General features: G+C 40.5%; 1 protein-coding gene across 7 annotated transcripts in view; it reads right to left on the minus strand.

Annotated features, from left to right (window-relative positions):
• Positions 1-14,915, minus strand: part of BMPR1B (bone morphogenetic protein receptor type 1B) — a 230,949-nt gene that overhangs the window by 13,710 nt on the left and 202,324 nt on the right. For all 7 annotated transcript variants that reach the window (XM_068187541.1, XM_068187543.1, XM_068187542.1 and 4 more), the window contains 4 exons: positions 8,518-8,620; positions 7,469-7,571; positions 1,298-1,394; positions 362-500 (listed from right to left, as the gene is read on the minus strand). In XM_068187541.1, coding sequence (XP_068043642.1) covers positions 362-500; positions 1,298-1,394; positions 7,469-7,571; positions 8,518-8,620 — 442 coding nt within the window. The remainder of the gene's footprint in view (positions 1-361; positions 501-1,297; positions 1,395-7,468; positions 7,572-8,517; positions 8,621-14,915) is intronic.

A 14,915-nucleotide genomic window follows, 5' to 3' on the forward strand; every position in this document is an offset into this window, starting at 1 on the left:
CAAAGGAAGAAAAAAAAAGATCAGTGGGCCAGGGGCTGTCCTATACACTGGAGTAAATCCTCATCTACTTCCATGAGCTCCCTTAGCCTATACTTACCCTATGGTATCCAAAATAAGAAATGAACTGGGGTACAAAAATAACCCTAACCTTTTTTGTCTTAGTTCACATGAAAAAAGCCCCCTGCTTCTAAAGCAGCTGTTCTCCAGTTTAAATCCTTGTCATTTCTCATAGAGAAAACAAAAAACAACAACTAAAACCTAAAACAAGAACTGAGGACATGTAAATGTATTTCTTGTGCCTCTTCTCCCTCTACAGATTTTTGCCTTTGAAACGTGCATTAATATAGTATTGCTTCCTTACCAGGAGAGGGAGCCCGGAACCGCTCCCTGTGCTCTGGGACTGTTCGATCAAATCCTTCAGGGACTCTCCTGGGGGAATGTAGGTCTCATCCTGCTCCAGCCCGATGCTGTAGTGGGGCCTCGTCTCCTGGCGTTTGTATCTGAGGTTTTACACGAAAACGAAATGAGTTTTGAATACAATGAACACATGTGCAATGAATAATGCACATTCTTTTCATTTATAGACTAACAGATTTCTCTGCTTCCCTGAGGAATACACTGGACTCGCTGGCGGAAATTTTTATTTTATTTTTAGCAACTGTTTTCATCATCAAAATTCTAAGTATAACACTCACAGGCCATGCAGTCTGGGGTAAATTTGCAAAGCAACCAAATGTTTTCCTTTCAGAAACTTAAATATGTCTAAAACACTAACCAAGTAAGTAACTTTATTTTACTGTCTGCAGTGCATTTTCAGGAGCCAGAGGAGGTAAAGTTATGGAATCTGGGAATATGTAAAAAATGTGTCAAATTATTAAAATGTAAAGTACGTAGATTATGATAACATTCTAGACACATTTACTGACATTCCTGTATTGTCTTCTTTTTTTATGATCAGCTCTTCATCACATAAACAAATTTAGAAGTCTTTGATATACTTCCCTTACAAAAATTTCCCAGTAAAATTTGTCCTTTGGCCTTCTCAGTAAAGCATAATCTGTGCTTCAACCTGAATGGCTTTTAAGGATGTTGAGTGAAAGATTCTGTGTGAAATACATCAAACAGGTATACCTGTGAGCAGCATGAATAAAATGCACTTTTTTTTCTCGTGATAAAATTACAGCTTCTCATTTCTTTTCTTTAAGGTCCACTTCTATTTTTTTTCAATTTCCTAAATCTATAAAAAGATAAATGTTGGGAGGAACATTAAAAAGCTGCCAAAATATTCCTTATTTACCTGAAGTAGCAGAATATGATGATAAGCACCAGAAGGATGCTGCAAACAGTCACTGAGATCAGCAAGGCCTTGTGGTGAATGTTTCCTTCAGCAAAGTCTGGGGTTAAAAAATGAGAAAGTTGGAAAATTTAGAACGGGAGATGGTATGAAGTCAATGTCAGAAGTGCATTGAGCACAAGATCATTTCTGCTCTTTCCTCATAATTGCTGTACGGGATACTCCTGGATTCCCCAGGCATTTTGTGCACTTCCTCTTTGACCCTCACTGACCAGGACAGAACTGACACTTCCAAAAACCTATTTGTTTTCTCCCCACTCAAGCAAAATATCGCCTTCATTTGCCTGTTTGTCTCTGAATGAAAAATCAGTCAAGACCTGTAGCTCTGGGTCTTAACCTGAGTGATCAGCCAGGAAATGCAAGAATTACTGCCTTTTTTAAACACTCAGATTAAATAGCATTGTAATGAGTAGATTAAAAAAAAAAAAACAAACACAAAAAATCCCCAAAAACAACACCACCCACCAAACTGCATTTATTCTAGAAGAGAAGACGCAGCAGACCATTCAACCTCCAACAAGGCAGGCCATGAGAGGCCTTGAAAGTGTATTATTTCCACCATTACAAAACAATTTGTCTCTTAGATCCTGTTTTAAACACTTAAGCAAGAATTTTCTTCTCTATCTGCTCTCTAGCAGCCCTGTGTGCCAGCAAGTCCCTCCTATGCTGGTGGGCAAAACTATCCTTCCAGCGGCTTTTCTGCAAAACACCTTGAAATAAAACGTGTCAAGTAACTTGTAGAAAATGCTGTTGCATAAAAACTATTAAAATGTTTCAGTCAACTTTTGTACAGGAGACTCTTATTCTCCTTTAAAGTATAACATTCATCTCCAAATCTGAATTCTCATCTCAGGCAAGCAAGTCTGACCTTCATGCATGCTTCTCTGCTGAAAAACAAAGACATCCAGCTCTATTCTTTTTTAAACCTGCCCTGCCACTCAGACTCTCAAAATGATAGTATTTCAGCCTGTCCATACACAAACCACCCTTCCAATAACATGGGATAATGCAAATGAGAGCCATGTTTTCTGAAGCACTTCCAGCTTTGCTGTCTTGGATCCTTCACTCCAATGCCTGACATGTCAGAGAATGCAAGAAATCTATCCTTATTGACCGGACCTGGAATGATGTTATTATGTTTCAGATTTACAAGGGTAATGAGAGCAGGAGATTCCTAAGGGACTCTAAGTTTACTATCAGATTCTTTTATTTTAAAGATCCAGGGTTTTTTGGGGGGTTTTTTTGGGTTTTTTTTGGGGTTTTTTTTTGGTTTTGTTTTTTGCTCCTGAGCAATTTCTTTCCTTCCCCTTTCTACTACAGAGATTACCTACCAACACACCTCCCGATCACACTGGTCATGTTTTAACCTGCCATTACCTGCTCTGGGAGCACTGACAATGTAAACATTCAGGACATGGCTGACGCCTTTGAAAGGGGACACGGACACGATGTCTATTAGGAATACCCTCAAGCCCATCCTTCCACCTGCCACAGCAGATTTATCCCTGGTCTGCCATTCCAACTGGGCTGTGGGTCGAAACCAAGAGCCCACCAGGGAATCCAGAGCTCTCGTGAAGGCAATGGCAGCTGGGCAGGGCTGAGGGCTCTGGCTTGTGCTTTGTAAGCAGCCTGTGTCAGCACCACCTCCTTCTAAAATGCGTGGGTTCTAACGGTTTCAGATGTCACAGCCCAGCAGATGAATAAGCAGAGCACAGAGACCATAATGCGACATTCCATACCTGGGAGAAACCCAGATAACCGCCCACAGTGAGGGTTCTCCCACTTCACAGAGTACAGCAGGACGGAAGCTGAGCTTCTGTGCTTAGCAGTAATGAAAGCTGATGTCAAGCGGAGAGGGAACAATTCAGATCTCACACTTGTGTCTGCTAGATGTTAAAGCCATGGAAATCTGTGCATTTTTGCAGACACAGTATTGCCCGTGAAGCTGTTCACGCTGTCTGGGCATGTACAGTATGTATGTATGAGTATGTACATTTGGAGAGGGATGATAATCATGCTGAAATCTTGAATCAAACTCCCACAATTTTTAGGGTTTAAGTGATCCAAACCTTATGCTCAATGTTTCTAATGGGGTTCTGCTATTCAGAAAAGTAAATAAATGCAGTTTGGTTCTCTCCCAGAGGTCAGAAGGCATTTTGGAAGCACTGTGTAGCTCTCAGATGAACTTCAGGCTCCAACACTGCAAAATTTTTTGGGTATCCAAATGCAATTATGTGAAGCAAGTGTAAGGAAAGCATGAAAGACATAAAGGAATGTGTCCTGATCTTCTTGCTAGGAGCAGGAAACAAGACCTTGACCAGATGCAGAGCTGACCCTCTTGTTGTGGGTGGTGTCCCCCGTGCCAACAGTGGCACAGCTTTAGCAGTGGTTCACTGTGCACAGCACAGGCATGCAACTGGCTCTCACAGGAAGGGAGAGTAAGTTCCATATGCCTTTCTATTTATTTGGCTATTTGAGAGGCAATACTGATGGTAAGTGAGCTATTGTCCCACCTTTCAAACACTTCCTGCGTTTTTAAAGCATTTTGGCAGGATTTCATTTGCTGCCTAACTTGAGAACTTCATAAACCTGCTGGTGTGTATGTGGACAACACAAGATTAAATGCAAGCCCCCATCCTTATACCAGCAATGTCTGTTTGTCCTGCTGCACTGAGCCAGGCTGCATTTCTTCTCCTGCTCCTCCAGCCCAGGCTGTTCCCCACAGAGCAGCAGGACAAACCTCCCTTTCCCTGCACTATTTGACCAGGAGGAGGGATGGGGCAGCTCAGCTGTGAGTCTGTCCAGAGACTTGCTTGTAGGCTCTGTGGTGGGTCCCAGTCAGTGCCAGTTTATGTGATGGAGGTACTCTGCCCTTTAAGAAGTCCAGTGCTGTGTTTTTTACTGCTGTGTTACTTGGAACTGCAAGGTGCCAAGCAGCAGGGTTATGAGAATAAGCAGCAGCTTCCATGGAGGCAGCAGTCAGCGATTACTGGGAGCACTGTGTGGGAAGTGCAAAACAAACACATGGTAGGTTTGGGAGGCTTCTTCACATACCTTGGCTGGCTGATAACAGTGAAGCCCAGCAAACAGCACATTAAAGGTTCCACGTTGTAGGAAAACAGTGGTGCAGGCTGTTGACAGCAGGGAGCACGGCAAGACCAAGCTGCCTCTCTGTTTTTCTCCTGCAATTTCCCCCTCCTCCACCACTCGTTTCACTCACTCTCATCAGTGGGACCATGCTGAGGAGTGCATTGAAAATGCCACCCAGAAGGTTCAGAAGTCAGCATATCAAAGGGAGAGGAGGTTCTCCTCCCACCCCAGGTCCCTCCAGCTCAGAATGTTACAGCTATCCAAGTAAAAACGGCAATGAAATCTGAGGCGTGGAGACTGTGTGCACACATCAAACCCCATCATTCCTCCAATCATTCCCTTGCCCATTCATCACTAGCTATACAGGCAGGGAGCCAGACACGGTGGCACCACCACTTCTGCTTATATAGGCTCTAAATCAGTAAAGACATTTCTCCTTTTGACTGGTCTCAGCCTGTGCTTTCACTGGGATTTCCAGGAATATCTTTTATTGTTTAAAGCAGAGGTGTTATATCAGACCCAATTATGACTTTCATTTCCTTAATAAGACAGCTGGCACAAGGATTTAATGGTTTCTCTGGGATATTTTATCCTGCTAGCTCTGTACCAAGATGAGCTCAAAACTTAGGCTTAGCTGTTGTTTCTTCCATCTTAACAAGTCTTGCTTTGACCAGTGTTAATTTTTCTAGCTCTCATTTCACGCATGTGGTCCTCCTTTCTTTCCAGCGGGGAGAGGAGAAGGATAGGGCGTGGCATACATCTTGCCTTGCAGCACATGCCAGGCCTGGAAAAGCACTTAGAGAACACAAGTCACTTGCCTTTGTAGCTGTTACCTTGATGCATAGGCCAATTTTGAGTTCAACAGCCTCTGACCTGCAGCTGCATGCTCACCCTAGACTATGTTTCCCATGAGGTATCACCTCAGATGTGAGTTCATCAGAAGGCAAATTTCTGTCTGTTTTTTACATGCTGAGGAGCATGCGTATCTTTCATGGAACCCTGAAGGCCAGAAGGTTATTCCAAGAAGCTTGATTTTAAGTTTACATCTCTCTCTCTGTACTTACAGTTTATGTTAAATTTGATATACAATTCTAACATTACTCAGACAGCCAGAGCCTAATCTAAATGCTTCCAGCAGAATCAATGATCACAGCCACAGTGCTGGGCACTGGCAGTAGCATGTATTTGTACACAGTATTTTTACCTATTCACAGTGAGGGCCCGTGGTTCAAACTATGGCGCCTTTTTTTTTTCCTGAGGTTTCATACTAGGATACAGCAGCAACAAATTAAAAAAGACCTGGCACTGAGAATGACATATTAACCTAAGGCTTTAATAAAGGTGGTAACTTCAGCCCTGTTCAGCCAAATTTATTCAAGCAGCTCCTGAAATTCATTTCTATAAAGCACTCTCAGGATGCTGGTAGTGTGAGAGCTTGTTAAAAAAAAAAAAAAATCTTTTGAGTATGTTGACTGACCACATCACCTTTTGTCTGTCACGCTAAAAGAGTCAACTTTGCAACACAGAACAGCTAGAACCCTGCTGTAGCTCTCTGAAATTTTTCTTTTAAAAAATATTCTCTCTGCCACCATGGTTCCCAAGCTATATTTACCTATGTCCTATATACACACAGGACAAACCCAGCATTGATCCAAACAACTTCTGCCACTACCAAAAGCTTGGTTCATTGCTTTCTTTATAAGTAGCAGATAGCATTGCCAAATAACTAAAATCTTAATAGATGGATGTCTAGTGTTAGACTGATTCAGTATTTTTAAGTAGTCCTAATGTAGAATAAACTCAGCCAGTAGCAAGAAGAAATCATGGCAGTGTTTTCCAAACTGATATTTAACGAAAGAATAAGTAAGTGTGAACAAATATTGACTGCTTTTTGGAGCTTCTCTCTCAGTCCTAATAACTTTTTTAAAACTAAATAAACCAACAAAGTAGTACATAACTCTTCTGTTGGAAGTCAGAATTTTATGAGGTTTCGCTGTCTTAATGCCTTGCTAGTAAACAGTGAAGTATTTACATACTACTCTCCAAAGGCCTGACTCTGCAGCCCATCTGTGCAAATTTCACAGGCCTGAAGGGAACAGTCTACATGAGTGAAGGCTTTCTCTGAGCATGCGTTCGTGTAAGTATCTGCTGTTGGTGAAATTAAGAGTGCATCTGCGCACTGATCTGGATCTTCAACACAGAACATCCCGATTATAAATTCTTCTGGAACCCTGAACTGACTCAATGCTGACTATCACAATTCCCACCGATGCCAAGAGTTTATTATGGATGAATTTACACTTACTCAGGAATACCCTTCTATAAAACTTATTCTGAACACCCAGACAAAAATAGTTTTACCAGCTTTCAGGAAGTGGTGTTTAAACAAACAAAAATGCTAAAACCTTGCCTCAGCATCTAGTAAGTTAATACATGCCCATTTGCTCTCGAATAATTTTTTTTTTTTTAATTGTGTGAGTTCTTACCCTACATTATTTTTTCAGCTACATTTTTCACATAAAAATACACTTTAGTGAGTCATTATTGTCCTAGTGCTGGATGATCAGGTCTTGCAAATAAGAAAAACTTACAGACTTGTGTCAACTTGAACTGACCAATTTGTGTGTGGAGTTATGAATGAGAGTAATGCATGTTACAGGGACTGGAGAGAGGATTCAATTTTATTATCAGGCTAAAAAAATACACAGCAAGATTCATCCTTTGCCATGTCCAGCCTAAGTCTTTGAGATGATCTCTGATTGCTCAGCAGATCCGTACTAGGACAGTATCATGTGACTCTATTGCATCTCATGTTTGCTGCGTGTGCGCAACAAAAATAATATCAAGCATCAGCACCATTCCACACACATCCTACAGGAATGGAGAAATACTGTTTAATGCCATTTATCTCTCTAATCACGTGCCTTTAGATAGGGGTACTTCAGTCTGTGCTCTATTTTTCCCTAAGGCACAAGGACCAACAGCAGGAAAAGATCAGCTTAGGACTGGATTTTGGTCCCTTACCTCGATTCTTCAGTGGTGGCAGTGTAGGATGAAGATGTCTGTTACAGTAATCTTGGCCTGTACAACATTCAATAGATCTTCTTTGGTGTGGAATAGGAGTGTCCTGCAACAAGCAATTTAGATAGAAAGCAAGTCATTACCCGTGTTGTAATACTGGCATTTGAAAGATGTGCTTGCTAGCTGGACTGCAATCTGCTACAGATTCCTAGGATGTGTGGAGTAAGGATTTCTGCCAACCAGCATATCCAGCAATATTTCATCCAGGTAATTAAGACATTAATTCACTCCAAACTTACTCCTGTTGGTGTCTTAATGCTGCAGAAGGGACTGACTTTCTCTAATGGTGCAAGTCAGAAGTGTGAAAGTCACACACATCCAACAGTAAAACCAAAAAATGAGTTAATAGGGGAATCCAAAACAGGTTAGCCAGGATAATACAGGAATTGCTGCGTGGAATAATTTAGCTGCAGCTTATGGTCTTGTGGGAAGCTGGATAAAATATCCTTCATTAGCCATAATGATTAAACCATTCCTGTACTCATCTAAAACCATTTAAGGTTAACGTGAGGAAAGGCAACCACCTTAGAACCACCTTGCTCCACTTTCCACACCCCTTCCATTCCTGCAGTGATACTTGTTTTCTATCAGGTGATCACTGTACTTGATGGGAATATGTGGCAGCAAAAATCCCAAACCAATGTGCAACTGCATGTAAGATGTAGATGTTACTGCAGTCCATCACATAATATCCTAACTAACTTTAGCTAGCATAGAGATTTGCGGTGTTAAGACTGCAATTCTCTAAATCCAAACTTCCTCTGAGTGGGAATGTTACTAGTAGCAGCAGTGCCAAAACCAAAAACATGAGTTATTATTAGGAGGATCTATAGTACCATCTTTTGGGGATATAAATGCACTCCCCTCAGTAAGCAACTATCTGCCAAAGGAAAAGAAGTGGAAAACATGGACACAGCAATGTCTGTTGATTGTACTTTAATTAAAAACTATCAAAAATTCAAGTGACACAGTGGCTGAAAATGCTTCCTCACCCGACACTGGAAGTCTGAGCCCTCTAATCCAAGACATCCCTTGGTGACTAAATGTCCACCGGATTCATCCTCTTCTATTATGGTGAAGCAGTAGCCATCGGTGCTGTGGATTGGAAAGAATGAATCAGGAAAAGGCACTGAAATGTGAAAAGTGGAAAATGTGATGTTGAATATTGTCCTAAACTTTGCTCCTTGCCAGGCAAATCTGCCATTCACAAATGGACACACTGGGGCTGCTGCAGACCAGCTCCTGCACACACAAAGGAGGCTCTGCCTCAGAGCTGTGCACTTACCTTTGCAACACTTCACAGTCTAAACCCTGCTAACAAACACCCCATCTCTCTGCCTGTCGTCATTAGTGTGTTAAGAATTTGGAAACCTATACAATGCAAGCTTCAGTGCTACACAGGGTCTGCCCTGAGTGAGGGAACAAGGCACCAATACTTGCACCATGGTACAGACCTGAAGAAAGAAACACTACTGAGATACTAAACGTAAAATATTACCAAGAGTGATTTGTGATTCCTATTTCAACCATATTATGAACTGCAACACTCCTGTGTATGAGTCCTTGCGTTATCATCAACACCCTTCATAGATGTTTACTTGGGTTATAAGCCTGAAGTGATCCATAATGCTTCCGTTTACAGGAATGTGCACCAGGGAGGGCAAGTATACTAACAGATGGCTAGATGGTGCTGGTGATAAATGTCCTTCCTTGATGAGGGTCAAATGCCTGAATGCTATGGAAAAAGGGAGTAGAGGGCATGGAGAGGGTGGCTGCATTTTATTGAAACTGCTGTACCTTAAGTTCTCAGCACTCTGATAGGGATACGTAACGTGTAAGAAAAAAAAACTGGTTGACTTGCAGGAAGAAGATCCAAAAAAAAAGAAGAAAGTCTTTAAGACATTTAAGTCACAGAAAAATATAATATTCTGTTATTTGCTCAGGAAAATAACACTGGCTATTATGTGCAATGAGTATTTTTCAGAAGAGAAGAAACAAACTCAGTTAAATCAAGGAAATAAAAAGAAAAAAGGATTATAAAACTTAAATGCAGCAAAATTTCAGATGATTTGCTCCTTACTTGGATGAAACAAGAGTCTAAAGAGCACTAGCAGCAAAGGCAATGAAGATGTAGGAAACAAGAGCCACAGTTACACATTTAAGAGACAAACACAATTTGTAAGTATTAGCTACACAACCGAGAGATGCTGCAGAGGATCATGTCAAACATTTTCTGGGGCATATTTTTATATTAGTGGGGCAGGGTCTAGCCACGGTAAGCTTATTACTTCAAATAATAATCTAGCATGGGTTACTGACTTCTGGATCGGAAAAGTAACCAATTGCACATTACAAATTACTTTCTCAGGGAAGCCAGCAAAGACTTCTACCCTTCTTTTCTTTGGCATTGTACATAGAAGTGAGGCAAAGGAGACAGTAACCCTTCTGGGCAACAACCACCTTGATATCATTGCTTGAGCTGAAAAGATAGGAACAATAGGATTGCCAAGAGAGACTGTAAGGAATCCATTAGAGTAGAATATTATATTAGATTAGATTTTATTTGTTTGCATGGTGCCTTTGATTCAAAATAATGAGTGAGTTTAACCCAGGGGACAGAGCAACAAAACAATAAATTGCTATCAAGTGAAACACAAAAATGGACTCCAGAGCTAACAGGCCCCAGCAAAAAACCTAAAACTCTCGGTTTATCAAAGATAAACAGAAAAAGGAAAAGTCAATTTTTTTCCAGAAGGGAGAAAAAGAAACAGAAAGTCAGCCGTTGTAATTCTATTTTTCTGACTTGTCGTATGGGACTCTGATTCTTAGCTCACTTATGAAAATTAAAGTCAGACTCCTCGTGCACTTTAGTCCCTCTAAAAATTTTACTCCAAATTAAAAAAAAAAAATAGATTGGGTAAAGCAAAACAAAGAAGTTACAGAGCTCCAACAATAAGTCAAAACCATACTCTTTACAGGTATTAGAATAATGAAGGAAAAGTGAGAGAAAAAAATAGCATTGCTGAGCAGAATGAACACTGCTGCTGCTTGTTTCTACCTCTAAGAAAAAAGAAAAAAAAAAAAAAAAAAAAAAAAAAACCAAACAGCTTTCATCTTTCATGCAATGTAAGAACTCATTATCTTTTTGAGAATTTCTGAGGTGCTGGGGTGAGAGGCAGAAGGGACTCTTCTGAAAAGAAAGATCTACCTGTTTCCCCCCTCTCACCCCTGACCTGTTCTTCTGGTTTCACAGGATGTCAGATGGACCACACACTGCAAGAAAAAGGGCAGGGCACACCCCTGCTGTTTTATTGATTACCCCACCTCACACCTGACTAGGGTAGAAATGGAACTTACTAATATAGCTAGTAAGAAACAAGTCAGAGATGTGTGCACAGCCTCAAATTTAATGGTTATTTTGGTGACTACAGAAAGAGAATCATCTGTACATCGCTGATACTTGCAAAGCAGTATGAAAAACCTATTCTCCACTTCCTAGAAAAAAAAATTGTAGTATAGAACTGTTATTTTCTTTGAATCTGCAATGGGAATTCTAATTTTGTGTCACTTGACTCTGCAAATGGTGTGTAAAGAAGGAATTCAATGTGCATACAACTGGATACATCTGGGTACATATCCAGTAACCTCTTCCACTGAAGCACCACCTTATTAGAGTATGGTGCAGGGGAGTGATTAAATTCACTCTGGATGTGATCACTTTGGATCTGTACATATGCACAGATCTGCTGTGTCATATATTTGCCAAGACTGAATTCTTACAGCCAAGTCAAATGCCAGGAAAATAAAGAGAGTTAATAGTGAAACACTGACTGACACTGATATAGAAGGTGCTGCTACAATTACAGATTGCCACAAAGAAAGCAGGGATCTTAACTCAGACCTTTCCTAAATGTCACAAGAGAGGAACCAAGGCCAACAGCTTTGCATCTGCTCACACAGATGTCCCCACTGGCCAACAGCCATTTCTCACAAAAGATGTGATTCCTCAGCTACCAAAACCTGCCTGCTGGAGATTTCCCACCTGGCTCTGTGAGTGTGTGACACAGCCAGGAATGGCAACACATAACTTTGAAAAGCAACATCTTTCCCTCATTCAATGCCGATCACAAAGAGAAAGGTAACTTTCATAATTTGATTAAAAGATCCCTTATCTTTAATTTGATTTTCAATGAGTCCATAAAGTATTATTACTTTTTTCCACTCCTCCTCTTTATATTCCTCATTTTGATACCAGAAAGAGCAAGAGCATTTTTTCACTTCCATCCAAAGCAACATGACAAGTCTCTGCACTCTTTTTAAAATTATTTTAAAACTTCCTGGATAAAGGAGGAAATTTCAAAATAAACATAAACATTAAAAAATTGAAAGGCTAACATTTAAGATCTCACCATAGTGCCTTTATCTGAAAACGTTCAGCTTTTCCCTAAAAATTAAAGTTGATTAAAACAAAAGTTGTCTGAACTCAGTGCTTGGGCCACTGTCAAAGTCTTTTTTCTTCTACATACCAAATTACAAACAAAATTCAATCATATCATCTGGAGAACACGTGAATGAAAATAACATCACTCAAGTGAGTTATCACCTCTGGTAACACTGAAAAAGCGACTTAATTATTTTATTGCTTTAGATAACCAAAGACACAGTCGGGCAGAAATACAATCTAGTAGGCTACACATAGGAACTTAAACTTTATCAGCCCAATCTTTAAAACTGTCAGCATTTATTTGTGCATGAAAATAGAGTGTGACAAGGCACCTAATTAGCCTCTGCCTTTACTGCAATCCCATTACAGTCAAAGCCAATTAATCGTAACAACGCGTTTTAAAATATGCAATTAATTATGATCAGACACAACTGTCCGTGCATTCACTTTGAACACAGAAAACTTAAATGGAACAGTAAAACAAGGTCCTGGTTGTGCTCAAAGCAGCTTTGACCTTCTTTACTGAAAGCCTTTTATGAATCGCACAGATGTTCAGAAAGAAGAATGAAGTTTCAACGTGCAGCAGTTTAACACGCCCTTTGCAAGCAGAGGATTGTGAGACTTCGCCAAAGGTTTTTTCTGTCAGGGTCTTGAATGCATTAGTATTTTTCAACTGCCCAGAGTGGCCCCACTTGTGACCCCTCTCTTCCCCTACCCAGAACCCCTGAGCAGTGGTACAGGAGTGCCTGTCTCCAGCCATGGGAAGGGTTATTGCAGGAGCTGTCTCTGCCCATTGTGTTCACATATCCATGAGGAAATGGGGTCCTGGTGAGTGAGGATATCAGCCTCAGCTCCTGGCTTGGTCCCCTTTTGCTACACCTTGGCATTAACCCTCCCTTGATGAGCTCACCCTGCAGTGGGTCTTCCAAAACGTCACTGTGCTCACGGACTGCCCCATTTTTTAAAGCACACTCTAACTAGAGCTATGGCTTTTCTGCTTAGATAGAGAAGCATTCTGCCTTTTAGGCTCCAGTGTTATCCTTAGCTCTCTGAAGTATTGTTGGGCTTAAATTGAATAAGTATAAAGAAAGGGAAATTCTGTATAGGAACACAGGAGGCTGTTTGAGGATTTGATATAGATGTGGTTAAAGAATATTGGCTTTAAAATTTCTACAAATACAATTAGAGAGAGAATTTTAAATGGCCACCAGATGTCCTCATTTTTATATAAACATTTAGACCTCTGGTACTATGGGCTGGATATATACTTTAAAGCTGAATACCTGTGACAGCAGATAAAAATCTTCATGTGAGATGACAGACTGGTTTTAGGAGAAAATTTTAATGGTGATTGCAATAAGACTAGCTATTCTATTCTGAGAGTTTTAATTCAAACACAGCTGGAAATGCTTTTGCATTGAACTTTCAGAGGTTCTTGCTCCTAGGCTCATAAAATGCTTCACTGCTTTAGCAAGAACCCTGGTAAGGACAGTGGCTGATGCTCTCCAGAGCCCAAGCCCTGGCTGGGGATGTACTCAGTGAATTTCCTGGGTGTCAGAGCTTTTCCAGGCCCTTGGGTGCCCCAGAACACACTGGCTCACTCCTGATGGGCTGGCAGGTTCAAACTCTGAAGGCCCAAGCACAGCCCAAAGCTTAACAGATTGACAGAGCTGATAAGAGGTTTGATTCTTAAATTTTTCTTAAAAAATATAAAATGCAAAAGGCTTTTAGTGGCTACATCTGTGGCAAGCCGATAATTAATGCAGTAACTTTTAATCTGAAGGATTTAATTTATTCTTCAGACAAACACTGCCATTGACATTTCTTGACCTTCAAAATGGGGAAACTTCCTTTATAGTGATGCTCAGTGATTTCCCGAGTGCTTTAAAATTGTCCCAACAGTCATTCACACAGGATTAAATATGAAAGTTACTGCCTGACTAGCAGGATGATCCCAAAACTCAGGGGAAATTTATAATCCCTGCTAACCTGGTTGGTTGTACTCAAATCTTTTGAAACTTTGTCTCTATCCAGCCAACTAACCAGATACCTAATAATCAGCTAACCAGACACTTTATAACCACTCTATCCCAACAGAAGGCTCAGGATCTTCTTTTCTCTGTAATCCATAATTCAGGCTATGTAGTAGGGAATTTTTAAAAATAATTGTTACACTAACAGTTAAACACATGCAGAGAAAACAAGGGGTGTTGAGTCCTTCACACCTCACTGCAGCTCTCACACCAAGGCAGTGGGAGCCATAGCAATGATCAATATCATGAACATGATTACTGCTGACAAGCCATGAAGACAGTGCATTTCAATTAATTTAATTTGTTTTATATTACTCCAAACTAGTCAGCAATTTTTCACTTATGCTGTTGCTCACTGGGAAAGTGGCAAGGTGGGTACTGCTCAGATGACAGCACAGGGCAGGAGAGAGGAGCTGATCTAAAGCAAGTCTCCTGACTGTTCCAGGAAACTCCTGACTAGGCAGAAAAGTAATTAATAATTGATGGATAAATTCCAGCTTCAATTATTATTTTGATGTCTAAATTGGAAAAAATCATTCTGGCAATAAAGCAGAACATTCAAGCCTGAAGTCTTTAAGGATTATGAGGACAAAAGGGGTTACAATTTTATGTTTTGTTACCACTTAACTGCCTATTCTTGGGCATTAACACCTAAAAAAAAAGTTTGACATTTGACACTGTAAAGGAGACTCTGAAGAGAGTTTCTTTAAAGTACTGCAGTGAGGGAAAATGCACAAATCCATTCTAACAGGACATTCACTCATAGTTCCATGAAAAATACTTCATGTCAAAGATGACTAAAAAGAGACATGCAAAAGCAGGCCTACCCAGCTGGGGGATAAATCTTGTTCAGTCAGTTCCTCAACATTGATCCCTTTGTGCTTCCTAATTCAAGGATTTAAAAGTCATCTGC

The sequence above is a fragment of the Anomalospiza imberbis genome, chromosome 4 (genome assembly GCF_031753505.1).
Source record: "Anomalospiza imberbis isolate Cuckoo-Finch-1a 21T00152 chromosome 4, ASM3175350v1, whole genome shotgun sequence".
In the NCBI taxonomy this organism is placed as follows: Eukaryota; Metazoa; Chordata; class Aves; order Passeriformes; family Viduidae; genus Anomalospiza; species Anomalospiza imberbis.